The sequence below is a fragment of the Lepisma saccharinum genome, chromosome 29 (assembly GCF_977018435.1).
Source record: "Lepisma saccharinum chromosome 29, izLepSacc3.1, whole genome shotgun sequence".
Lineage (NCBI taxonomy): Eukaryota > Metazoa > Arthropoda > Insecta > Zygentoma > Lepismatidae > Lepisma > Lepisma saccharinum.
Window position 1 is genome coordinate 38,531,849 of NC_139257.1, and position 27,989 is coordinate 38,559,837.

Consider the following 27,989-nt stretch of genomic DNA (forward strand, 5'->3'; position numbering starts at 1 on the left):
CAAATTCAAATACTAATATTAACAAATGAAAATTATATTAAAGAGGGAAAAAAAAGTAGGCTTAATTCAGGAAATGCATGTTACTTCTCTCTTCATAAACTTTTGTCTTCTCGTTTAATATCTAAGAAACTAAAAGTTAAAATATACAAAACAGTAATTTTGCCTGTAGTATTATATGGGGGTGAAACTTGGTCCCTTACATTGAAAGAGGAACATAAATTGAGAGTATTTGAAAATAGGATCCTTCGGAAAATATTTGGACCTAAAAGGGATGAGGAGACAGGTGAATGGAGAAGGTTACATAATTTAGAACTACATAATTTGTATTCATGTCCAGACATTATTAGAATAATTAAATCAAGAAGACTTAGGTGGGCAGGCCATGTGGCACGAATGGGAGAGGAAAGAGGAGTTTACAGGATTCTTGTTGGGAAACCTGATGGTAAGAGACCAGTAGGAAGGCCAAGACGAAGATGGAGGGACAACGTCGAGATGGACCTAAGGGAAATCGGTAGGGATGGAAAAGAGTATATAGATCTTGCTCAAGATAGGGACAGATGGAAGGCCTGTGTTGCTGCAGCCATGAACTTTCGGGTTTAAGAAGGCTAGAGAGTTAGATAGTTAGTTAGCTGAAAATTGGCGGGGCGGGGGGCAAGTGCCTATTACTAACGCGTAGTTTCTTTCTTCCTTTTCCTTGCTTGCGGAGCGTCGTTTTCCCCACTCGCTACACTACATTTTTTGAGGCTTTACGAGAAAGGTATGTATGCTGAGAGCCCTAAACTTAACAACGAGATCATTTATCGAGACGTCAGTAGGCGAAGGTGCTCAATACTGTGTGCGATAAATGAGAACTAGCACCATCATGTTTTTGAGTGATCGTTTCAAGTGAATTTGTTAAACGACCAATCCCTTATATTTATCGATTATATTCTCTCTTCGCAGAAGTACAGCGCAGTAGTACAGCGCTGTAGCACAGCGCTGTAGCAGTAGCACAAGGTAGAATATCGAAGTCGATTCTCTGGTCGAACCTTTCGTTCGTTTCCTGCGAGCGTGCGAGTTGGGGTCGACGAAACAGACACGAACAAATTTATGATGGTTCAAAGTCCGATAAAGAGACCGGCGTGACTGAAACGTGAATATTTTTGTCACCATATAAGACATAGATTCTTAATGATTAGTTTGCCTCTCTCCTAAACTATATAATAGAAGCGCGGCCCTAATACGATGACATATTATTTATGAACGAGTAAAATTGACCAAGGAAACTTGCAAGTCAGGCCGGATCTTGTTTGGAGGGGATTCACGAAGTTCGCGCATTGTGGTAAGCATTTTAAAAATTAATTTCATTAGTCTATTATTGTAAGTAGAATACATATTGTCGCACCAATGCCAAAACCACGAATGTGCTAATCTTACTTTTGAGATAAAACTGTTTTAGAATTCAAATTCCGGGCAAGAAACAGGTTTTTACATTTGGGTAAATGTTAGGTAACAGTTTCATACATCGGAGACACAATTCTTCATTTTTACAGAAGAAACTACTTACGGAAATGAGTTTCTCTAAGGTTTCCAATGTTAGTCGAGGTATTTTCTTTCATCGTGGAATCTATTTGACCGGGAAATCATGTATTTTTCAATAGAAATATCTCACTGACGCACAATTGCCATTGCTTTCTTACGTGAACCGGATGCTCCATACGTTCGATGACGTAACCCCTGTCAGTGTTTCCAACCCCCCCTTTTTTAAATATGCTTGCCTAACCTAACCTTATCGGAATAGTTCGTGGGGCTATCCGTCAGCTACCCGTGTATAATGTATAATTTGCACACGTGACGAACACGATAGTATGTATTTTTCGGTGAATAAGGTTGGAAACATTGATATTCGAAAACAAAAGAGGCGATATCGCACAGTTACGTGCATTTGGTAGCACTTAGAAAAATGCGTTATTTTAGTAGAAAAAGTGTTCGTTTTCGTGTAAAAACCATAATGGCACCTTGAACTATGTTCCACAATACACAATTGGTAAGTACGAACCATGCGAAACACAAAATGTGTCTCCGATCTATGAAACTGGTACCAAATGTTGTCATGGGTACAACATATGTCTATTTGTGGCTGTTCGTGGCCCTCTTCATGTTAAGTTACCTTGCTGTTCATAAGGTCGTATAAGTTAGCATTGTAATCTATCAACAAAAGTAGTTAGAAACTGCACTAGGTGGAAATCTCAAGGTAACGGTTCGAATGTTTAACGATTTTTGCAAGTTTTATAGGAGTATTGGGAAGTGCTTTAGCTTTACGTCACAATACTGGAAACTATTATGGGAGTAAGTTCGAGGCTCGGAGAAAGTAATTAGATTACCTGTTTGGTATGGGGATGTTTTCCTTTCCTTTCACTTGTACATTTCGTCTTGTTTGACATTGGTACTTAACTATTATGCATTGCCAAACATTCTTTAAGGTGGGATTTTGCTTTTCTCACGAAAATAATTTCAATTTTTCACATTACGAGTATTTATTGTTCTTCCTTTTTTCGCTTTCGTAAGACACAATATGGCAGGCACAGCTTGGCACATCGTGGATCATCGGTAGGCATGCATTGTTTCCAACCTTCTTAACCGAAAAATGCCGCACAAACCATTCACGCATAGCCCCAAAAACCATTCACAGAAAGTTAGGCAAACATAGTTAAAAGTTGGGGTTGTATTTGTTTTTTTCGTCTTCTTGAAACAACGGCGTGGTTGGAAACACTGACAGGGGGTTACGTCATCAAACGTATGCAACAGAAGTAAGTAAAAGCAATGGCAATTGTGCGTCGGAGATATATTTCTCTTCACAAATACATGAATTCCCAGTTCAATAGATTCAACGATGAAAGAAAATACCTGCACGGACTTTGAAAATGCAACAGAAAGTCATAAAATTGAAGAAATGTGTTTTCCCCATATCAAACAGTTACCGTAATTAGCACAGTTACTGTAATTACACAGTTACCGTAATTAGGGACGTTACTTTTATGCTAGGAGCTCTAAACCTGAAGTCAAAATACACATTCGTGGTGTTGGCATTGATGTGACAAAATTAGAGTTCTGCATTGAACCACTTTCGCTCACTCAAACTCGTTCGAATCTTCCATGCTCGAGTGTACCGCACTTGTAGTGAAATGATTGGCAACGTCCCGTATTTCAGAGCCTAATGAGCATCATTGTCAACCTAAAACCCATACATGGAAGGAAACCGTTCTACGCAATTACAATTCTTCATTATAATTCCGTATATTATTATGTAAGACTCAAATACAGCACTATGAAAGTATGCAATATCTACAGACCAAGACGTAAAATGGATACACATGCTGACAGACCTGCCTAAGGAATTACAAATATCGTATCACAGTGCAAGAAGTACGTGTACATCATTGTTCACTTACCGAAAAGGATAATCATAATAAAATGCAGTTATAACATTCAAACGAACATCATTTCAATGTGAAAATAATCGTAGAAACATAAAATGTCAGCCTAAGCAGTTTCAGCCCATAATCGTCTATTTCATTTTCACATACATTTAACCTCATACTTGGTCTCTAGTCACCATTCTCTGATGATGAGAGCAATGTATGTGCTTGAAATTGGATGCTAATAGCGAATTTACATGGCTGCCAACATAAGAACATTTGGAATGCAGTTCATACTCTGATAAACACATAAATCAAAGATATGCATGCCTTTATACACTTCCCACATGAGCGTTGATAGCTGATAGGCTGATTGCCTCTGGATCCTTCTGCCACTAGTACTCAGGATGCCTCAGGTGACAACAGAGCAACTAACGGCATGCTGCAAGACAATACACCAAATAACATAACCAGGTGGTTGTAATTACAGGGCAACCCCAATTTTATGTTCCTCAATTTTACATTTTTCCGCATTTTAATTCTTTTCAGCTTTGTCCCCTGAATCGAGGTTCCACTGTAGTGCCTCTACTTGTAGCCCTCTGGAGTTCGTTTGAAGCATCGGATTGTGAAGAAACTTGGTATAGAGGCTATGCAGACCACGGGAAAGCAAATGATGATTAAAAGAATTAGTTCACATATTCACCACCAGGTGGAAATGTGGCACTGAAATCTGGTGCACAGTGAACAACATCCTGCTGCTGAATCATTGATTACACTGTCTTACGCTACCAAAGAGTCATTCATGTTGATGGCATTCGTATTGAACACTGCTGTACCGACTGAAACTGAAAATAATGTGCATGTCCGACTTCTGGTTGTTATTTCAGCGCCACATTTCCACCTGGTGGTGAAGATTTGAACTTTTTACATCAGCATTTGCTTCCCCTTTATCTCAATTGCAATCTGATGCTTCAAACATTGCTCTGAATAGGGAAACTTGAATTCTGGAAAACTGGTATAACAAGATCCCTGAAGAATGTTGGCAGTGGTAACCAAAATTATTAAATACTTAATTAGTTTGCTACCTCATTCATTCATTCCATGAAAAAAGAAAAAAATATTTTAGTTGAAATAACCTTTACTTGACTAGATGAATAGTGTGTATCACGTTACATTTCATCGTTTTCTCTTTGCTGCTTCTCTTCAAAATCCATGTAAAACAAGGATATTCATGGTATGTTAATATAAATAAATGACAAATTAATTTTCTTTTAAATGACAATTATTTATGTTACATTTTGCTATGAGTAGGATCAGTGACGTGCACTGAGGAGTAGCTAGTCTAGCAGAGATAGATAAATCAATCTCACGTCTCTATTTATTTTCAAATCACAATATTTATTATCTTGAAGCCTCAGTTCATATGCAACATTTCTTTCCACGTGCTTCTTGCCCCTCGATGTGATCAGCTGGCAAGGCTGAATACCCTAGCTGGCTCTTCTTCCGCCTTACCAGATCCAGATATAGACAACCGCCCGAAGCGAAAGGGAAGATTTCTGCCTGTACCTCCCTTGCCCCTTCACCCCCCGCTCCCATGGTTGAAAGCCCGTGGTTTCAGGTCCTCCAGTCTATCTCCTATAGGACAGATAGGGGATAGGTTTCCCTTCGATTCCTTTGTAAATCCTCTAAAAAACTCAGGGGAAAATTTTCTTCAGTACTTATGTTCTCTGTATTTACACAACCTTTTAAACGTTGTACAATATGTATGTATAATATGGGATGTAGTTTTATTTGTATATGAATGGGAACGTACTTGTATTATGTGCAGACAAAAATGTTATGGTTTCTTTTCTCTTTTTTTAAATATGGAATATATAATGATTAAATAACAAATATTTGCTCATGCTCTCTCTCGCTCTCGTTTTAGTAATGTTTTATTGAAATATACTAATAATTTGGCCTCCAATAAAAAAAAATGGCTAAGCTAAACAGTCATAAATACGGATGTATTAATTTGGGCAAGAAAACGTGCGTTCTAATTGTTGTTGTTGGTTTGGTTTATTTTACTTCACCTTTCTGCCACATTTGGTTATCGCGAAAATGAGGATGAGTGATGATATAATGAAATTGATGAAGGGACCTCACAAAGAACAATTCAAGCCGGGATTGGAACCCGTGATGAGCGCGCATTCTTGTCCTATGTGTTGTACTCTGCAGTGAATAATGAAATAATTTGGATGTAAAATGTATCCCAGAACTAAAAAAGCCAAATGAATATTGTTGAGGAAACTACAAAAAAGTGTGTTTTGTTACCTGTTCATCCCCTCTAATATATTTAATTTTTGCCACCTTCCAGCTATAAGTAGCTAATGAGCTTATGGAAGTCACGAGGGACAATCATAAACAGAGAACTCTGGACTACTGATTTCACAATGCCCTGCAGATGCACTGGGAGGAAATTATTTGTATTTTCTTTTTCCTTTCTTTAGCGTTGCTTTTCCATCACTTTACCTAACTTCTGCCATGATGATATACGTTGATTAAATTAAACGGATGATAAGTGGTTACAAAGGAACACTCATGCACAGGCCAGGGCTCGAGCCCGGATCCTTCAGTAACGAGATCGTGAGATGAAGAAATTATGGAAATCAAGCAACCCACACCCCTTATACGCCTTCATGGCGTGGTGCTATGCACAGGGGAACACTTTACCTTTTTTTTACCTTTTTTTAAGCAATGCAATTTTTTTTGGAAAAACGTTAATCATATGCAAATATGGTGTTTCAAAAATCCAATTGAAATTTACATACCACTGAGTAAATACGCAGTTTGCTTTACCGATACCCAAGTATCCCAATAGTTAGTGCTTTCCACTCATTTTTGTTGTCGGCCGACATCCATGGGGGAGTGCAAGTGGCCCCGGATCGGTACCAGGTGGACGCACATAGTGGTTTGGATCCAACTTTAAACTGGGGGTCAAGTCCCGATTAGCTTTTATGTACATAAAGTGGACTTAAACACCAAATCAACCAACCGCGGGGTAGTGGCTATCACTGCACGCTATAACACCGGGAGTTCCGGGTTCGAACCCCGACCTCGGCATTTTTTTTTTTTTTTTTTTGTGTTTGTCTCTTCATTAATTGTATTGTACCATCTTCGCGATTAAACAAATATGACAGCGACGCTAAGTAGGATAAATCAAATCATTGATTGATTGTTTCATTTGGTTTGTTTTACTTCGCTTTTCGTACACTTTTGGCTAATCGTCAAGATGGTACGATAAAATTGATGATGGGACAAACACAAATAACACCAATGCCCAGGTCGGGGTTCAAACCTGGGGTCTCTGGCTTAATAGTCAAATCAACATGTTTTGGATTTTTGAAAGTGGGTGGGAATAACACGTGCTTCTTTTCAATAGTCCTTCCTCATTTTGCAACCCTTTCCTTTCTTTGACGTTCTATTTTTAGGAATACTGGGTCCTAAAGGGGGGAGGGGGATATGACCCACACCAACCTCCCTAGGGCACACCACTGATTGCTACTCCAAGTGTCGACATCACCGCACTTCACTGAGTAGGATTGGTAATTGTAGAAATAAATCCTAGAACAAGCAATATATACCATGTCTTGTCTTACCCACTGTTCAAACCTAGAACCACTGGTTTTACTACATCATACAACCTTCCCATGAATGCAGTTCTTATTGATGATGTGTCTATTAATAGGTACATTTTAATCATCAGTGGAAAACTATATAGAAGCGCTATGTTTTACGTTACTAACATGCAGTTTTACATTTTACAGATAGTTTGTTGTGAGCACCAACATGGCCAGTACAGGAAGCTTTGGTATTGTGGATTATATTGTTTTTGCAGTCATGCTAGCCATATCAGCTGCGATAGGTATTTATTATCGATTCAGTGGAGGGAAGCAAAAAACAATAAATGTAAGTAGGTTGTTACTGAATTAAGCTACAGTAAACCCTTGTTAACACAAACTCGCTTAAGACGAACACTTGGTTAACATGAACAAAATGTTGGTCCCGGCAGGGATGTATTATATCTTATAGAAAGTTTTATCGGTTAATGCAAATTTAGGTTACCACGAATTATGAACTGTTTTTTAGTCCATTGCGTCATTATATCTCATTTAACACGAACTTTCAAAGTTTATCATATTTTTTTTTTTGTTGTTCCTCTGTTGCTTTTCTGCTAGGTATGTAAGAAACCGCTCAACAATCTCTATCATCTTGTCAACAATCAACTTATACAGTATTGTAACCAACAGAATCAGGTCAACAATGTGTTCAAATGTGTTTTTCTATTCTTTAAAACATAGCCAGTACGAGTAACATCAAGATTAACACTTGGGTGCAATTGCTCGACAATCGCGATCATCGCATCAACAATGAGCTTATACATATTTAACCAACAAATTCAGTTGTGTTTTTCTATTCTTTAAAACGTAGCTAGTACGAGTTTGATCCACATTGACCGCTAGTTTTACAGAAGCTTTGAGTACAGTTGACCGTGAAGTTACCAGGCATTTGCGTTCCCGTCTGGGACAGCACAATACAGGAATTTTTCACCAGAAAATGATCTGAGTACTTTTTTAAGAGTTAATTACTGTAGTACTGTTTTTTATGATGACATACATAATACGTATGGTTAATGTGTAGAAAGAACTGTATTGCAACAATAAAATTTGAGTCCCCCGTTAGCATGAATTTTTTTAACACAAACTCTTGATTTTTCGGTCCCTTGGGATTCATGTTAACGAGGGTTTACTGTATTTAAATTGTAAGTTTTGTACTGATATAATGCATTTGAACAAAGTGTGACAATAATTTTTAATAAGGAAATGCTTTTCCAACAAAATTTGAATATTAAAAAAGGAACTTCAAACCTAGGTACATTCTAGGGAAACTTTGATACCTTACTCAAAGCATCAATAGTTAAAACTAGTGCAATTGTAAGACCTAGGACCGGCTGTCTTTGGATAATTACTTTTACAGTTACTTTATTCTATATTATGCCACCTCCCGTTCAGTAGTGGTTAGCACATCGTGCTACGACGCCAGGGATCCCGGGTTCGAATCCTCTCCGGGGCATGGATGTTCATGAGTGTCCTTTCATCGTTCATCCCCATCTTCGTAAATTAGCGAAAAGTGGCACAAGAAGTGAAGTAAAATAAAGCAAACCAATAAATAGAAATAAATTTATTCTATATTACATAGAGCCAATCTCCATGACAGAGTGGTTAGCACAAAATGCTACAGTGCCAAAGGTTCAGGGTTCGACTCCCAGCCTGAGCATGAGTGTTCTTTGTGAGTGTCCATTCATCGATTCCATTATATCATCACTCTCATCCTCATCATGGCAATTATCAAAATTGGCAGAAAAGAGATGCTAAATAGTAAAAAATCAAACTAAAGTATACTTCTAAACGCTCGAAAACTGAATAGGAGTTTACATTTATTTGCACACTCAATATTGTATTTTCAGTGTCTAAAGCACCTTGTACACAATCAAATTAATCATGAACAAGTCGTTGAATTGAACGTATTTGAAAGTCGTTGAACAACGTTCCTATTGAAAATTTGCTCATGTACACGATCAAAGAAAAATTGGACAAGTTCACATTTGACCAAAACGTGGCAGTGTGTACGGCATGGAAAGAAATAAATAGACTAGCAATTAACAGTAACAGAGATAATTTTATTTCCAAAGGAAGAAGCAGGACATGTTAAAAACTCGAGTGAAGTGTGATGGTGATGTATTTTCCGAGTATGCTTTAGACAGAAGCATTTCCTTTAACATTTTTGCCAGCATGAATGCTAAGTAAATGCTTGAGAAAAGTAGTACGATAGTATGCACTTTACACGAAATCATTTCATGGAACATTTCGACACAGAATTTCGGTTAGCTTTTGCGATTACAATGTATAATAGGGATGGGACCGATTAATCGGTACTCTATCGGTATCGGCCGATATAGGCATATTGGTGTATCGGTTTATCGGTAAAATTACCGATTATTTTACCGATCCGATATATCGATAAATATATTATAATTTAGTCCAAAATTCTGCCATTTTGTTGTTATTTTTATGGATAATCTCCATGCCCTACTTTCTGAAAAAGTAAATGTCTAAATATTCAACTTCTTTTGCATTGCATTCAGCTCGAAACACAGATTTATTACGGAGATCAATGAAAATTTCAGGGTCTTCAAGGACCATTTCTAATTTTATATCGGATCGGTAGAATATCGGTTATCGGTATCAGTAAATTTTATATCGGTACTGTATCGGTATCGGCCAAAATTTCATATCGGCACATCCCTAATGTATAATAACTACAGCACGAGAGGCACATCAAGTTAAACCATCTATGGAGTGCACGGTGTTTACAACTGAAAAAACTAAAATATTCTTCCATATGTGTACAGTAAACGTTTTAAAGTATGTATTTTATCAGTGCCATTCTTCTCTACCTAAAACCATTTAATACAAAACATTATTCCTCTTAGTTGAATAGTTATCGTCTTTTAAAAATGTGAAGGGATACATTGTGTACATCTCACGGATCCACTATTATATCTGCATTTGACACCTAGAGGTATCGATTTCAATAACATGTGCTCTGATTGGTCGACAGCAGTGGTGTGCCCCAGGGGGGGGGGTTTGCTGGGAGTTATAACCCCCCCCCCCCTTTAGCCTAGTATTCCTAAAAAAAAGAAAGTCAAATGTAGCAAAAGATGGCAAAATGAGGGATGACTACGAAAAATAGTGTACATAACTCCTCCCTTTCGAAAATCCTGGGCACGCCACTGGTCGACAGTCAGGCTTGGATCACGTTAATTAGAACAATTCCTAAATAGAAATTCTTTGACCGAGCCTTGGATCCACTGAGAAAAATGGCGTTGTCTCTGATGTAATTTCCTTTTAAGCGTTCAAGTCAAGGATTTTTTCGTGATTTATTTGATTGTGTACAAGATGCTTAATGCCTGTGTGGTCCGATACAAATTTGATACATAATATATTATGTTTATATTCTTTTCAGGAATATTTTCTTGCTGGCAAGAATATGTCAATCCTTCCTGTAGCATTCTCTCTGATGGCAAGTTTCATGTCGGCTATTACTTTACTCGGAGTGAGTTCAGAAAATTACAATTTTGGAACCCAGTTTATTGTGATAAATCTCGCGTATGGCCTAGCAACACCTATAGCAGCATGCTGGTATCTTCCAGTATTTTATAAGCTTCAAGCTACAAGTGCCTATGAGGTATTTATATTTTCTCTCTCTCTCTGACTATCATTAATTCTATAAATTTTCTTCTTACAACAGTCAGGATATTGTATCTTGTGCACAGATGTACAATGGTTTTGAATTGTTTTGTGAAGAAATGTTTACTGTTAATTTCAATAACATATTTTAATTGTTCACTATATGTAATGTATAGGGCCTTGGACTTTATGTCCTATAAAACTGTAAAATATGTATGTAATTATGTCATAAATTGGAAAATATGTCAAAAAATTACAAATATGTCAGAAAAATGCAGAAATATTCCCAGTAGAGTAGAGTAGGAGCTGTAATGTACCGAATGTTATTTTTACTTTTGACTGATTTTTGTGAAAAGCGAAAAAGGCAAAGAAATGAGAACGAAACTTCTTTACTTCCCGTGCAACAATGAGAGAGAACATTTTTCCTCAATAATGTTTACATGGCTATCAATTGTCGGGGGGATAAAAAAAGTGGGGTATTATTGTTCTGAACTAAGAAAAGACGGCACCTTTCTTCCTCCACAATTTCCATATCCTGCCATCGACAATATGAACTATCCGTTGTGCTAAAGCTATGAAGAAAAAAATATGCAATTATACAGAAATATGTCTTAGTACAACAAAATTGAAGAAATATGTTGTAAAAAATGCGAAATTTGTGAAATATGTCAAAATGTGCTTTGTCAAGTTTGTCTATTTTTCCTGATTTTCATCAGATATGTAAAGATCTCACCCCAATATTAGATCCGAAGCCAAATGAAAAATATGTTGTAACAAAGTCCCGGGCCCTAGTAATGTATCAAGACTACAGTTGATACCATACTACATTTACTAACTTTCTGTGTATGTCGAAGACATCAAATTTTCATAATTAGGTTTTTCTGATTACAACCTTGTTTTTATGCAAAAAGCAACAAAATAGATTTTTTTTTTTTTGGGTCTTGTATTGTTGCAAAAGTTGACGTTCTATGTTCAAAGTGGAATCGGATCAACCCTTACAAATAGGCTTGAAGCAAAATGTACATTGTCTTAACCATTTGAACAAATCCAGTTTTCACTTTGCCAACACTACAAATTCTGCCAGCTGTCTAAAATTTTGTTCCCCTAGTGTTTCTGTTCCAAATTTTAATATGCTTTTTTTTTCAGTACCTAGAAAGGCGATTTGGTCTCGTGACACGACTGGTCGCCTCAAGCGCCTTTTCTTTGCAAATGATCCTCTACATGGGTATTGTATTGTTTGCGCCTGCCTTGGCACTATCTGCAGTTACAGGAATATCTAAAATTGGAGCTATTCTGTCTGTGGGATTTGTATGTACGTTTTACTCTACAATCGGTGGAATGAAAGCTGTTTTGATAACGGACCTTTTCCAGGTTAGTTGTGTAAAGTCTTGTACTGTTGAGTCATACTGAATATCATATATATAGGAATGGAAGCAATTATGTATTTGGTACTGTATCAGTAGGGCTAGGATGTTTATGACTTAGCATATTTTTTTTGGTAAGGGTGATGTGTTCCCGTAATATATAGAAATTCATATTGTGAGGAAACTAATTGAATTAAGCTGTTTGAATTGTTAGCTGTTTGTGAACGTGGACAATTGTTAGCTGCTTGTTAACATGGACAATTGTTAGCTGTTTGTTAATATGGACAATTGTTAGCAGTTTGTTAACGTGGAGAATTGTTATCTGCTTGTTAACATGGACAATTGTTAGCTGCTTGTTAACATAGACGAGTGTTAGCTGTGTGGTAACATGGACAATTGTTAGCTGTTTTTTTTTAATATTGACAATTGTTAGCTGTTTGTTAATATGGACAAGTGTTAGCTGTTTGTTAATATGGACAATTGTTAGCTGCTTGTTAACATAGACAATTGTTAGCTGTTCCTTAATGTGAACAATTGTTAGCAGTTTGTTAACATGGACAATTGTTAGCAGTTTTTTTTAATATTGACAATTGTTAGCTGTTTGTTAATATGGACAAGTGTTAGCTGTTTGTTAATATGGACAATTGTTAGCTGCTTGTTAACATGGGCAATTGTTAGCCATTTGTTAATATGAACAATTGTTAGCTGATTGTTAACATGGACAATTGTTAGCTGCTTGTTAACATGGACAATTGTTACCTGATTGTTAACGTGGACAATTGTTACCTGATTGTTAACGTGGACAATTGTTACCTGATTGTTAACGTGGACAATTGTTATCTGATTGTTAACGTGGACAATTGTTAGCTGATTGTTAACGTGGGCAATTGTTATCTGATTGTTAACATGGACAATTGTTAGCTGCTTGTTAACATGGACAATTGTTAGCTGTTTGTTAATGTGGATAATTGTTATCTGTTTGTTAACATGGACAATTGTTACCTGATTGTTAATGTGGACAATTGTTAGCTGTTTGTTAACATGGACAATTGTTAGCTGATTGTTAACATGGACAATTGTTAGCTGCTTGTTAACATGGACAATTGTTAGCTGTTTGTTAATGTGGATAATTGTTATCTGTTTGTTAACGTGGGCAATTGTTAGCTGTTTGTTAACGTGGGCAATTGTTAGCTGATTGTTAACATGGACAATTGTTAGCTGCTTGTTAACATGGACAATTGTTACCTGATTGTTAACGTGGACAATTGTTACCTGATTGTTAACGTGGACAATTGTTACCTGATTGTTAACATGGACAATTGTTATCTGTTTGTTAACATGGACAATTGTTATCTGTTTGTTAACGTGGACAATTGTTAGCTGCTTGTTAACATGGGCAATTGTTAGCTGTTTGTTAACGTGGACAATTGTTAGCTGATTGTTAACGTGGACAATTGTTAGCTGCTTGTTAACATGGACAATTGTTACCTGATTGTTAACGTGGGCAATTGTTACCTGATTGTTAACATGGACAATTGTTATCTGATTGTTAACATAAACAATTGTTAGCTGTTTGTTAATGTGGATAATTGTTATCTGTTTGTTAACATGGACAATTGTTAGCTGTTTGTTACGTGGGAAATTGTTAGCTGTTTGTTAACATTGGACAATTCTTAGCTGTTTATTAACATGAACAATGGCTACCTCAGTGTCCAAATGTGTGGATGCAGGATCTCCTCACCAATATTGCCAGGTTTGAGTTCCGGCAATGACATGGTTGTTTCTACCACCTAACGTTCATTCATCCTCATCATTGTGATTAATCCAGAGAGACCTAAAATAAGAAAAAGAAACAAATACAACTTGAATAATTATTCTTTTTATTATTACAATTGAAAAATGTAGTAAGGAAAAGGTAAAGTTCCTCATGCATATAAAGTAAAGTTCCTCATGCACTGTGCCGTGAAGGCGTATTTAGGGTAAAGCCCCACACATTCTTGATGTTGGACATTTTGGAGGTGATGCTCCGAACACCTTTACCCCCAGGTACCCATTGATTTGAGGTAGACTGAGTCCCAAAGACCACTTTGTGCACAGTAAGGCTAATCAGGACTGGACCTACAGTTTAAAGTGGAATCCATAATTTTCTTTATTTTGGCAACAACATTGTCGAGTGTTTCTTATATGCACATTGCACATATTGCTTGCATTGTAGAATTATTTTGCTTTTTGTTTACTGTTGTTACAAGTGCTTGTATTCCTCCTAAATGTTATTTCAAAAATTGTGTTTATGTGCTTGTAAATACCATAAACTACAAGCAAAATAACATTTAGAAGAGAAATGGATTTTGAGATTAAATAATTATCTTATGTGAAATTATGAATACTTGAAAGGAAAGTAGTAGATTGATATGACTTTGTTGCAATTGTATTCTAAAATTTATAGATAGTTCGAACTACTTTAGATTCTTTCAGCTTCCAAGTATGTAAGGGTGTGTGTGTGTATATACATACACATATATATATAGAGACGCTACGGTCAGTATTCTGTGCCACTTCTCTTAGTAACGCTGATCTTTCTTCTTCAACTTGAAAATGCGACATAGATCGCGAAATATTGAATAATTTTTCTTCGTGTGGTAAGTGTTTACTGTCTCCTTCATCATTAGTGTGTGTGTATATATATATACAACCTCTGACAATAAAGTTCGGTGAATGATCCTGAATATCGAAAGTAGACGAATTCTTAATGAAACCTACCTTACTGTCCTTTGAAGTAGTCCCCTCCCTTGGCTATGCACCGTTGAGAACGGCTGCACATGTCCTGGAAACTTTTAGAAAAGTCTTCTTTCGGGATGGTGTTCAAGACCCTCGTCACGTTCCGTTGGATGTCCGGAATATCCTCAAATCTCTGACCTTTCAAAGCAATTTTGAAGCGTGGGAAGAGAAAGAAATCTGGAGGATTCAGATCCAAATTTCTTGCAATGCATTGCTACAGATGATGAGAGCTGGTGTGTGAGGTACAACCCTGAAACGAAATGCCAAAGCATGGAATGGCATTCTCCTGCATCACCCCGTCGGAAGAAGGCCAAGGCGGAAAAATTGTTGTTCCCTCCGGCATGAATTCCTTGTGGATCGTGCCATCACTGTCAAAGAAAGTGATAAGCATCGTCTTGATGCGTGATTTTTAAGCCTTGACCTTGTTCCTACTAGGTGATGCAGGAGAACGCCATTCCATGCTTTGGCATTTCGTTTCAGGGTCGTACCTCACACACCAGCTCTCATCCTCTGTAGCAATGCATTGCAAGAAATTTGGATCTGAATCCTCCAGATTTCTTTCTCTTCCCACGTCTCAAAATCGCTTTGAAAGGTCAGAGATTTGAGGATATTCTGGACATCCAACGGAACGTGACGAGGCTCTTGAACACCATCCCGAAAGAAGACTTTTCTAAAAGTTTCCAGGACATGTCCAGCCGTTCTCAATGGTGCATAGCCATGGGAGGGGACTACTTCGAAGGACAGTAAGGTAGGTTTCATTAAGAATTCGTCTACTTGCGATATTCAGGATCATTCACTGAACTTCATTGTCAGAGGTTGTATATATATATATATATATGATCAAAATGATATCAGAAAAAATAGTTTTTGAAGTGATGAAAGCATAGTAATGAGCTGTAACAAAATGAAATATACCATACAGATATTAATGTAATTTATACATGACGTACCTGGGATAGTGTGCTGTTGATTGTGATCAGAGTATGTGTTGAAAGTGTCCGCCGTTTTCAAAAAGGCAAGCCTCCTCCTGCATTTGCATGTTCGCCGTGACTCGCCCAATGTTTCTCCGGCGATGTTCCTGATTTCAGCCAAAATGTTGTCATTTAAAGCTTGTAACGTGTGCGGTTTGTTTGCATGTACCCTGTCCTTCAGTAAACCTCCACAAGAAAAAATCCAGGGGGCCTGATGCCTGGACACTGCAAACACGCTCGTATATGCACCACCATGTGTCATCTAATCTTGCAGCATAAGTGCTGCCACCTGTCAGATCATCTGCACACCATTCGAGTCAGCACAACCCACAGATTATTATATCGTAATTGTGAGTTGTTCTATGCATCACCTGCAGCATTATTAGCAAATTCATCAGGCTGGTTTTATAAGAATCACCCTGTATGTGGAACCAGTAACTCCAAGAAACTAATTTTGCCTCTGATCTTAATGTATAAAATATTATGATGTTCATCTGGTTTTCAGATCTGAAACTTTTCTTTTCACAGTCAGTGCTAATGTTTGCAGCCGTAACGTGTGTCGTAATCATGGGTTCCGTTGAAGTTGGTGGATTGAACGTAGTTTGGGAAAGAGCAGAGGACAGGGGAAGAGTGGAATTTTTTAAGTAAGTAGGCTTTTTAAAAGCTTGTCTTAAATTGCTTGTGAGTGGATAAAATATTTTGATTTTGGGTGAGAAAAAAATCAGGTTACTGCTAGAAATTAAAATTGTAAATTGTAGTGCTACGTTTTGTTGGTGGTCCAGGTTGTAGTGTCAAAATTATTAATTCTAGTGTCTTGTAAACCCAAACCGAAATTTTCATTATTTAGGGGTGGAAAAAAAGTAAAAAGTGAGATTCAGGAGTGGAACTCAGAGAAAATCTGGTCAGATTTGATTCACCCATAAATATCGAAGTTATTATCTTCAGACTATGGAAAGTGTGTTTCAGACTATGTAAGCACTAATGTATTTAAAATGTAAAGGTAATATTTTCAGCCATTATACCGTAAATATATACCATTTTACTCATGTATAATGCACATTTTTTTCCAAAATTTTTGCCCCCAAGAACTGAGGTGCGTATTATGCACGGAATAATTCAGACAGCTAACATGAAATCGTACAGGGTCATTACATGATTTTGGGACACTTGCATTGATTTTTCATGTTTACGGAACCCTATCATGTTATATATCCTTGTAAAGCTTGAATCCTGCAGTTTCTGAATATAGAAACAGTATTCCATACAAGATAATGACACTAATGTGAAATGCGGTTGAAATAAGTTCATCAAGAAATGAAGAAAAGAAACGTTCTGATTTTTATGGTACTTTGGATGAAAGAAAGCAAGGAAAAAAGATAAAAATTAAAATGTATTACTGGCCAAATAATATGACATACATGGAGTGTGTAAATTCCTTAATGGAAGAAATCTTGTGCTGCTAACTGCTATTTGGAAGGTCCTGAATGTGCCTCGTATAAATGTTACTTTAGTCACGGAAAGAAAAAGTATATATTTTGAAAAGGAAGGAATGTGCAATTGAATAGGTATGACGTCATTCACCCTTGATCAGCATAGCAACAGCTTTACGACCTACAACTAAGAAAGCCATTTCTTGAAACTGGATTTTACTGCGCATTATATACGAGATATAATTTTTTGTCACTTTTACCCATCCAAAACCAGAGTGCGCAGTATACACGCACGTGCACTATGCACGCGTAAATACGGTAACATGCTCTTGCTCTTTATCGGGGAAGGTGGAAAATTTGGGGGCGGGATGGAAAATTCTGAGGAGCCAGAAATCTACCTTGCCTGGGTGAAAATTTTATGTTGAGCTGCCCTTGTCTAGAGAACATGCAGTGAAGTCTTCTTTATCTGCATTTATACCAAATGGTTACTTGTTACATAATTTCACTATGTTGGGTCAGGTTATCAGGAGTAAAACATGTAAACAGGAGTAATACTATTACTTATGCTCCATCTTTACTTAAGTCCATAGAATCTTATGTATTGGTATGTTTATTAAAACATTTTTTTTTTTAAAGTTTAAACTATAGTGTTGAGGTACGCTAATTAACTAAGGATGTGCAAATATGAAATTTTGGCCAATATCGATAAAGTACCAATATAGAATTTACTGATACTGATAACCGACATTCCACCGATCCGATACAAAATGAAGAACCTGAATGTGTTTCCAGGTAACTGCAATGCAAAAGAAGTCATATATTTAGACATTTACTATTTTAAAAAGTAGGTATAATCATAAACATAATATTTGTTCATCTGTTGACCCATTTTTTCATGGGTATGGATTTCGTCCAGAAAGAGTAGTATAACAATGAAGTTAATATATTGTCATATTTAGATTTGAAATGGTTAGGCTAAGTTCAGAGTTCAACATTTGTGCAATAATAATAATATTGATTGATTGATTGAGTTGGTGTTTTTAAGTCCACTTAGTTTTGGTCACAGGATTACTCCAATTTATTCATATAATGCAATTAAATGTGTCTGAAATTACGATTTGAACTAATTTTAATAAATATGATGTTTAAAAAAGCCAATCTGTATACTAGAACAAAATTATCAAATTGTGCAATATTTTGATTTCATATTTATAACAGTTATTTTTGACTGATAATATCAAAAAAACAATATCTTCAAACATATGTGTTCTTTCAAAGAAGCAAAATAAGAAAACATTCACTTTTATAATTAAATTTATTGAAATTGTGTACACTTGCATCGATTGCATCAAGGGTTATACACAAAGGTCAACTCTTGAAAATTTTTCAGTGTATAAATATGATGTCATTCTTGGTATTTTGTACCAACATGCAAAAAACTGTAATTGTAATTGCTAGAGAAGTATATTGTTATATATTGCAAAATAGATGATTCAGAGCAATTATGTACATTTATATCACAATTATTAATGAGGTTAAGCACTTTCCACAAAAAGAAAAAAAATAATAATTGCAGATGACACACACTAAAAATCTTTCTGGAACTAGTTTCTCTGGTACTAGTTGTCTGTGAACAGGGAGAAAAAAATCTCATGATGGAATAAGGATGGGGACAAATGTAGCAATTTGGAATATCTTCATAATTGTACAATTATTGATGTTTTAAAAAGATTATACTTTGGAATGTAATCATAAATAGGTTGCTTAAGCTATATAGAAGCCCTTTTTTTTTTCATTGATCATGACATAATCTTTAAAAAAAGATTAGGGCCTCCTCGATGGCGCAGTGGTAGCGTCGTCGCCTTGTAATCAAGGGGTCCCGGGATCGATACCCGGTGGAGGCACAAGTGGTTCGGATCCCACTTTAAACCATAGGTCCAGTCCCGATTAGCTTTACTGTGCATAAAGTGGACTTAAAAACACCAACTCAACTTAAGAAAAGATTGGAAAGTTGTGGAAAGGCTTTAAACTGAATAAGAAATTCAGTGTCCAATTTGAAGCAGTTAATTGATATCTGCTTTCATCTACATTAACAAGCAAGCTTATAAGTGATTTAATACCTCAAATGGATGCTTTGAGGAATGTTACATAAAGTGACACATATATATTCTACATTTGGACGTGATTTAGCCAGATGTTGAGTTTTGAAAATTGAAGAACAGAATTGTAGAAAACCTAGATGAAGATATTTATACTCAAATATAACTCTTTCATGTAAAAAATGTATGAAAAAGACTGATTTTTCTTCGAGAAGTTTGTCGGAGACATATTTTCTTTATTCAAATTTCATTTATGTTATAAATGATTGCTTTCCAATGCATAATTTGATGTTGTTTTAACTTTTGTTTTTTCTTGGTTATAACCATATATTTTACATAAAATTATTCATAACTGTTTCAGTACAAAAATTCTATTTCTTTGTGAATGCAAGTCAGTGATTTCTTTTCAGCATGTAACTGTAGCTCCCTATTGTACTACACATTTATTTGAATTCTGATTGTATGCCATTACATATCAGGCAGTTATAAATGTAAAATGATTTGTCGATCAGAACTTCAGATATAACCAATAGCATTTAACAGTCACATTGATTGTGGTGTAAAAAGTAATTTGTGAGACGTGATTTAACAGAATTGGTTGACCACGCTGTCTTCTCTATTCTGTCTCGCTATATAGGGCATGGAGATTATGCATAGAAATTATAACAAAACTAAATTATAAGATATTGATGGATATATTGGATCGGTAAAATAATCGGTAATTTTACCGATACACTTACATCAGCTGATACCGATAGAGTACTGAATAATCTGTCCCATCCCTATAATTAAGGGAATTTTTATATAGTCGTACAGTAAAACCTCATTAATCCAGACTAATGGGGGATAAGTTGACCGATTTAACGAAAGTCTGGATTAACGTACGTGCGGGTGCGCTCGCAACAAAGGAGGAAAGAAAGAAAGTGCATTCTGTTTGTTTGTTTTTCTTTTGTTTTTTTGCCTGTCCGGATTAAGTGAAGTCCAGCTTATCGGGGTTTGGATTGACGAGATTTCACTGTATATAGTTTGTAATTTGAACATTTTCTTCAACTAAATCTAAGCACAAAATTTAGAATCAGAAATGCAGTAACACATTTTAACTGATCATTGATAATTCAATTGTAATTTTTATGCTTGTGCATTATAAACACAATAATGCCAAATGTGGAGATTAATTAATCTATTATTTCTAGTATAGATCCAGATCCAACGACAAGGCATACTGTGTGGACAATGCTCATAGGTGGAATATTCACATACCTTCCTCTTTATGCTGTCAATCAAGCCCAAGTGCAACGACTGCTGTGTGTCAAGTTAGTATTTTAGTGAAATTGTGGGTTATTAAATCTACAGCCAATTACTAGTATGTAAGTTTCTGTATCCAACTAGACAAGTAAAGTTAGTTATATGATGCAATGATGAAACTATATTTGATTGTGTTGGTGTTTTATTAAGTCCACTTTATGCACAGTAAGGCTAATCGGAACTGGACCTATAGTTTAAAGTGGGATCCGAACCATTAAGTACTTCCACTGGGAATCGAACCCGGGACCCCTTGATTACAAGGCGATGACGCTACCACTGCACCATCGGGGAGGCCCTAAAAGTATATTTGCTTGAAGGAAATTTGCATATACGAGGGACATTCCGAAAGTAAGTTTCGTCATTTTTTTCACAGGGAAGCTGTATTACAAAGTGAGAAAACACATTGCCAACAAAATACAATCTTTCTTGAATTCACGACGGGAGGAGCGAGAGCAGTGGAGCGATGGCGCATGCGCAGAGTACCGAAGAATAGAGATAAGAAGCAGACCGACGTGCCCGAGCTCATTCGAGTGCAAACCAGTAGGGCAGAAAGACGTGTGCTGGAAACGTGGTCACACATGGAAGTGCGGCATGCTATTGCCACACACTAAGCAAATTGAAGTCCGCCATTCGATGCAAGAGACCAGGCCTCTTGGGTCGAGGGGTTTCGTTCTTGGACGACAATGCAAGACCCCACACCGCAAGGGTTACTGCAGCACACATTCGTCGTCTGGGATGGGAGAGATTGAATCACCTGCCCTACAGGCCCGATCTTGCCCCACCTAACTTCCACCTTTTTCCTGCGTTGAAGTCGGCACTATCGGGACGTCACTTCGGAAGCAACGAAGAGGTGCAACAGGCTGTGAAGAACTTCCTTAAATCGCTGGGCACCGATTTTTACCAGGAAGGTTTCTTGAAATTGATTTCACGATACTACAAATCTATCAATGTTGGTGGCGACTATGTGGAAAAATAGCCAACAGATTGTATTTTGTTATGACATTGTATTCTTCTCTTTGTAATAAAGCTTCCCTGTGAAAAAAAATGACGAAACTTACTTTCGGAACGTCCCTCGTACACATCTACAAAAAAACTCCCCAATTTGATTTGTACACTGCATGTACAGTAGAGTCCTGCACGGAGAGAATTTCGCTCGAGTGCCAGATAATTTGCACGGAATTGACAGTTTCTTCGCCTGAACAGGCAAAACGAGCGTAATATGCTTGATGCCCAGTAGTACACATATAACCGTAATTTGTGTGTGGGAGGGGACCTTGAAATAAGGATCATGATATGAAAGAAGCAGTGAAATTCAAAATATGTAAACATAGTCATTATATCCATATTAATATGCAGTTTTGTCTATCTTATATCAAAATGAAACAGATGATTGTGAGCTGAAACTGTCAGGATGATACTTCGCCAGCGGTCCTAGGTTTGAATCCCAGCCTGGGCATGGGTGTTCTTTATGAGGGTCCCTTCATCAGTTACATCTTATCATCACTCATCCTCATTGTCGCGATTAGCCAAAAGCAACACTAAATAACAGAAGTCAATCAATCAATCCTCAAAAGTATTGTATGGCATTTTTCTAAACTGTGAAATACTCGGTCTCCAGAAACGTATGAGCAGGTATTGGTGATTGAAGAACACGGCTGGGTTTGCAAATTTGGATGAGAAGTAAGTTACATGCTGTGAATTTGTATTTGTTTCATTTTACATTAATGTTATGTAATTTTATGCCCCTTGTGGCTAATAGCAAAAATTAGGGTGAATGTTGATCAGCAGAGCATCATAACAGATCAAGATATCAGTACAAAAAGTGGGCACATTGTAGGATGAAAACAGTCTATAAAATGTCATTTCGGTGTCAAAATGATGAATGTAACCTGACTTCAGAAAGTGTTGCATCAGTAATAAACTCTAATTTTGTGTTTAAGGGTTTATTTTGCATTCTGCAGTTCATTTCGCATTATTTCGTAACCAAATGGAAGGAAAATGCACCTCAGACCTTTCAAAAATATAAAAATGGACATTACATTGTGTTGTTTCACATTTCATGTTTCTTTCAAAAACGAAATATATTTTGCCTCTTAACAATCACAAATGTACATGGACAGGTCACAGAGGATTGGACTGGCTGTGGGTGTGGCACCAGAGCCTTGTTTGACAGCACAAGAGTGCATTTTCGACTGGACTATGTTGAAGACAGATTGACATTTGACTATCTTCGCAGAAAGTCACTCCATTGTGACTGTGGTCTAACTTATTTTACAATGTTAATGACACGTGACTCGAAGTACTATCTTACAAATATTCAGTCATAAAATGTAAGGGTTGATTACATTGGGTCAAATGTACAAACAGATTTTCCAAATGTTATTTAATCTTTTAATTAACAGAAGCTTGAAGGACTCTCAACGTGCACTGTGGGTGAGCTGGCCTATTCTCACAATCCTCAGCATCATCACATCATTATCAGGACTTGCCATATTTGCAAATTATTACGACTGTGATCCCTTGGAGACAAAAAAAATAACTTCAGCTGATCAGGTAAGACAAATTTGTACAAAATTTTCCATTATTAAAAGGCTTGAATATTAACTCCGTGTAATATTAACTCTAGTACTAGCTAGATATTTTGCCTATTTACGAAGATACATCAGAGCAAAAGTGTAGTGCAGAAAGTATTAGCATTTTCAACTATTAATAACTCAGGAACTATAAGTACACAAACCTATGTGTAAAACAAACAAGCAGCAATCAAATGATTTTTACTCTTATGTAATTGATTTCAATACAAGTTGTATGTTTTACATATTGTTGCACTTACTATATATCTTTGCCTGCTTACCATTCAAAAAATATAAAAAGATAGATCTGGAATTATTGCAAGTGAAATATGTAAATTGACATAATCTTTGAAAATCTGCAAGCAGATTTAAGCTAACTTTAACAGTTATTGAGTTTTGGCATACTTTAAACTATTCTTGCAGCAAATTTTCAAAACATTCAAGTACTGAAAATCTAGAAATATATGATCACTATAAGAAGTTGGAAGTATGAGATAAATAACATGCCTGTCTATGTTCTTTTTAAGCGTAGCTCCTCCCGCTTTACGTAGTGGAGAGCATGGGCAACATTCCAGGTCTTCCAGGGTTGTTTGTGTCAGGAATATTCAGTGGGTCGTTGAGCACTGTGTCGTCTGCAGTCAATTCTTTGGCTGCTGTCACTCTCGAGGATTACGTTCAGGTACGTGTAGTTTCATGTACAGTATATAACTTTGTAACTGGTAATTTGCAGTGTTCGAAACTGGCGTTGACACTTAGGTGCCATTTAGCCTCTAATGCAGTGATTCCCAACCGAGATGTAATGTATTTAAGAATCAAACTTTTAGATTCGTTAATTTACCACTTTACCCTGATAGATATATCCTATATTACGTATATCTTGTTCCTCAAAGTAGATACAATTTGTATTTTAACAATGATATGACATGGTATCTAAATCTGATTTGTAAGTAAATATCAGTTATATGTATTATTTTCTCTTTACCTTTGCATACGTATAACTCAGGTTCAACTGTAGTACCTTTATGCACATAAATTGTAAAATGTAGTGATGGTGATAGTTTATTTATTTCAGCCTATCTACAGCATGATGTACAAAATTCCCATGTCCGATACCAAGAAAACTGTGTGCTCAAAACTCTTGGCATTGTTTTATGGCTTGGCCTGCATAGGCTTAGCATTTGTTGCCGAACAGCTCGGAGGTGTCTTGCAAGCCTCGCTTACGATATTTGGAGTGGTCGGTGGACCTTTGTTGGGAGTTTTTACTCTGGGGATGTTCTTCATTCATACTAATCAAGTGGTAAGTCTGGTTTTGATACATTCATGAAAATTGTAAAAGAAATTGAACTATGTATTCTTTGTGTTTATTTTTAAGTAGAGTTAAGTTGATATTAATTCTAGAGTTGAGCTGATACCAATGTATGTTAAGGTAATCCTGTAACTTATGCAAAATTCCAAATCATTGATTAAATTTGTATCAAAATATGGGATAGAAAAACAAACTTCTTTGGCCATGAATTAACTTATAATGATCTCTGCATTTAGCATATGTGATGGAAAGTCATCATTATCATCCTTTGCCTTTTCGTGGTCTTCCACCACTCCTCTCTTTCCACAGTGTTCCAATCTTGTCCTCTTCTCCCAACACTTTCCAATATCTGCTCTTTCCACTGACATCTTGGTCTTCCCCTTGGCCTTATTCCCACTCCTTGTACATTGTAAGCTATTACTGGTAGTCTTTCTGCATCCATCCTCTTCATGTGTCCGAACCATCTCATCTATGCCTGATCTATCCTGTCCTGAAGCTTCACCACCCTCACTGTCTGTCGGATGGAAAGTGAAGCTTGTATCTATTAAGATGGAAAATTTTACTTTGCGTAGTTCCTAATCATATTTGAGACTATTTATTAGAGATGGGACCGATTTATCTGTACGTCCCACGTCCCAACAGTAAATGCAACAACTTCTTTTACATTAAATCTTCAAGGCTATCTTTAGAACAAATATCACTTCTCTACAGGCTACAAACCATTTACAACTCATTAAAAGATGCTCTGGGCTTCCATTTATCAAAACAGACTTACAGAACGGCGTGCATAAAGCAGCTGAAAAGTAAATAATATTATTTTTGCCCTAGTTGTTATTCTCATTATATATGTATATGTGTGTGTATGTGTCCATCTTATTATTTTGTTTATTTCTTTTCCGGTTGATATCCTGATGTAAAATGGATTTTTCTGTATTCAGGACTTCTCAAATAAATAAATATAAGCGTATCGGTGAAATTACCGATTATTTTACCGATCGGATATATCGATAAATATTTTATAATTTAGTGCAAAATTCTGCCATTTTGTTGTAATTTTTATGGATAATCCCTACTTCCTCAAAAAAGTAATTGTCTAAATATTCAACTTCTTTTGCACTGAAGTCACCTCGAAACACATATTTGTAAAGAAGATCAATGAACATTTCAGGTTCTTCAAGTACCATATCTAATTTTATATCTGATCGCTAGAATATCGGTTATTGGTATCGGTAAATTTTATATCGGTACTTCATCGGTATCGGCCAAAATTTCATATTGGCCCGTCCATACTATTTAGTAACCATTATAACCTTGAAATTTCATTTTATACTTCTAGTTTGAAACTGAAATTCAGCCTATTGTAGTACTAAAATTTTTATTTAGTGCCAATATGTGTCTAATTACAAGTTTATAATTATTTGACAAAAGTTTTTACTCAGATATCAGGAGTGTTAAAAATATCAATTTTGCTTTTACAGGGAGCTGTTGTTGGCTTGTTATCAGGCCTCTCTCTTTCACTGTGGATTGGATTTGGAGGCCCAAAACCACCTCTGCCATATCTACCAAGATCTACAGAAGGTTGTAACCTAACCACAACCACACAACCAGATTTTTACAATAACAGTATTAGTAGTACTATTGCTTCAATGCTCAATGTCACCACTTCTTCACTGCCTAATCAGAGGTAAGTTCAAGTAGAAAATTAATTTTATAAAATTAACATAACTGTAGTGGCTAAAAGTGTAAAAAGACATCGATGTTTTTGCCCAAAGTACCACGGTTCTTCTTCAGGACTGCTAGATTGAAATACTACTACAGTGAATAATTTTGTGCACTGTGGTTTTGGGACACCTGATTTCAAGGTATTGACTTCCATTACACATCACTTAAACCTATGCATGTGCACGTTCTCCCTCAAAATAGTTGCCATTGGAAGTTTTGCTCCTGGACAAACTGCTGAAAGATATGGCATGACGATCACTTATGGATTTGCTTGTGGCAGTAACAATCTCTTTGGCTGACTGAACTCAATCCCATATAGTTTTGCTTTCAAGCATGAAAATAAGGAAATCACACAGTGCAAGATCAGGTGAGTATGGAGGGTGACCTGTTGCTTTGCCATTCCTCCTGAACAAGTGTGTAGGGGTGTTTCCATGCAGTGGCGCAACTCCAGGGGGGGATTGGATGGAAACCAATTCTAGGGGAGCAAAGGGGGGGGGGCAAGCATTAAAGTAAAGAAAAGCAAAGCTAGCAGAATCTAAGAGTAGCATGACAAAATGATTCTCAAGCTGGAATGAGTTTTCATGTATTTCTTACATTTTTCTTCCAGACGGCCAAGGGCACCTGCGGTGCTGCAATTTCGCCCCTCGATTTCAAATTTTATGCAAATAAAAATATTTTTCGTAACATTTTCTTGTTTGCTTCGCTCTTAATCTCATCAAGTTTAGAGCCATAGCTAGGAAACAGTATGAGTCAGACCTGGGCACCGAACGATCTAAATGCAAAAAAATGCAAAAGAGAGAATGCCATGGTGCCCCTGTGGAATTATTTGTGCCCTATTAAATCAATATTGTTTTCAGTTTGCAAAAATCGGACCAGAAATTTTCATGCGAGCGAAGCGAGCAATAATTTACGAGAGACAGAAGCAAGACCAAATATGTACTTTAGACTGTTGCTGCTAAATACTTTGTTTTAAATGTATGAACAATTGTTTGGAGGAAATGAGCACACACATGCGAGAGACAATTTATATCATATGCCGTTATTATTATTACTATTATTATTGGCATGTTTATCCCCTTGGTACACTCCCCGCCATTATTATTACTATTATTATTGGCATGTTTATCCCCTTGGTACACTCCCCGCCAACAAGAATTCGTGGTTGCGCCTCTATCAGCCAATTCTTCTGATGCCAAAGTAATTTACGACGAATTGGATTGCGTAGACGGCAAGGGGAGGGGACATATGTGTGCCTGCATGTACACTTGCTTGCTCATACACACATGCTCTCCTTTAGTCCATTTTTATTTTTATTATAGACTTATTGCATGAATTCCCCCACGGGAGCTCCACCCTGCAACACAGAAATTAAACTTAAAAGAAACATTTACTGTTCATTCAATACTGTCTGGCTTTGAATTTTTCTGTAATGAACAGGAATGAGGATTGGTCTTAGTTTTAATTTTATCTCGGTACTAATGGTACTCTAATTGTGTATTAGATTTAACTCTGTATCATCAGTATAGTAATTGTTTACATTATAAGTATATATTTTTCGATATTTTTTCTACAGTAACGCTGATTTTCAGAAAGTGTAAAGTGTCAATTGTAGTGTGTATTTGGCACAGGTTTGTTGTAAGAGCAGCCCACGCATGGCAGAAATGCACCTGCTCAATTCTGTTCCATTATAAATATCACCTTTTTTTATATATATAAGGTCCTCCTCTGTGGCCATGCGGTCTAAGGCACCTTGC

The 27,989-nt window shown here is 36.6% G+C and overlaps 1 protein-coding gene across 1 annotated transcript in view; it reads left to right on the forward strand.

The window, feature by feature from the left end:
• Nucleotides 1-1,073: 1,073 nt before the first annotated feature.
• Nucleotides 1,074-27,989, forward strand: part of LOC145981354 (putative sodium-dependent multivitamin transporter) — a 44,032-nt gene continuing 17,116 nt past the window's right edge. Inside the window, exons 1-10 of the mRNA XM_083114581.1 lie at nucleotides 1,074-1,321; nucleotides 7,205-7,346; nucleotides 10,464-10,685; nucleotides 11,834-12,058; nucleotides 16,329-16,444; nucleotides 20,523-20,642; nucleotides 23,037-23,187; nucleotides 23,740-23,886; nucleotides 24,280-24,504; nucleotides 25,992-26,197. Coding sequence (XP_082970707.1) covers nucleotides 7,227-7,346; nucleotides 10,464-10,685; nucleotides 11,834-12,058; nucleotides 16,329-16,444; nucleotides 20,523-20,642; nucleotides 23,037-23,187; nucleotides 23,740-23,886; nucleotides 24,280-24,504; nucleotides 25,992-26,197 — 1,532 coding nt within the window. The 5' untranslated portion in view covers nucleotides 1,074-1,321; nucleotides 7,205-7,226. The remainder of the gene's footprint in view (nucleotides 1,322-7,204; nucleotides 7,347-10,463; nucleotides 10,686-11,833; nucleotides 12,059-16,328; nucleotides 16,445-20,522; nucleotides 20,643-23,036; nucleotides 23,188-23,739; nucleotides 23,887-24,279; nucleotides 24,505-25,991; nucleotides 26,198-27,989) is intronic.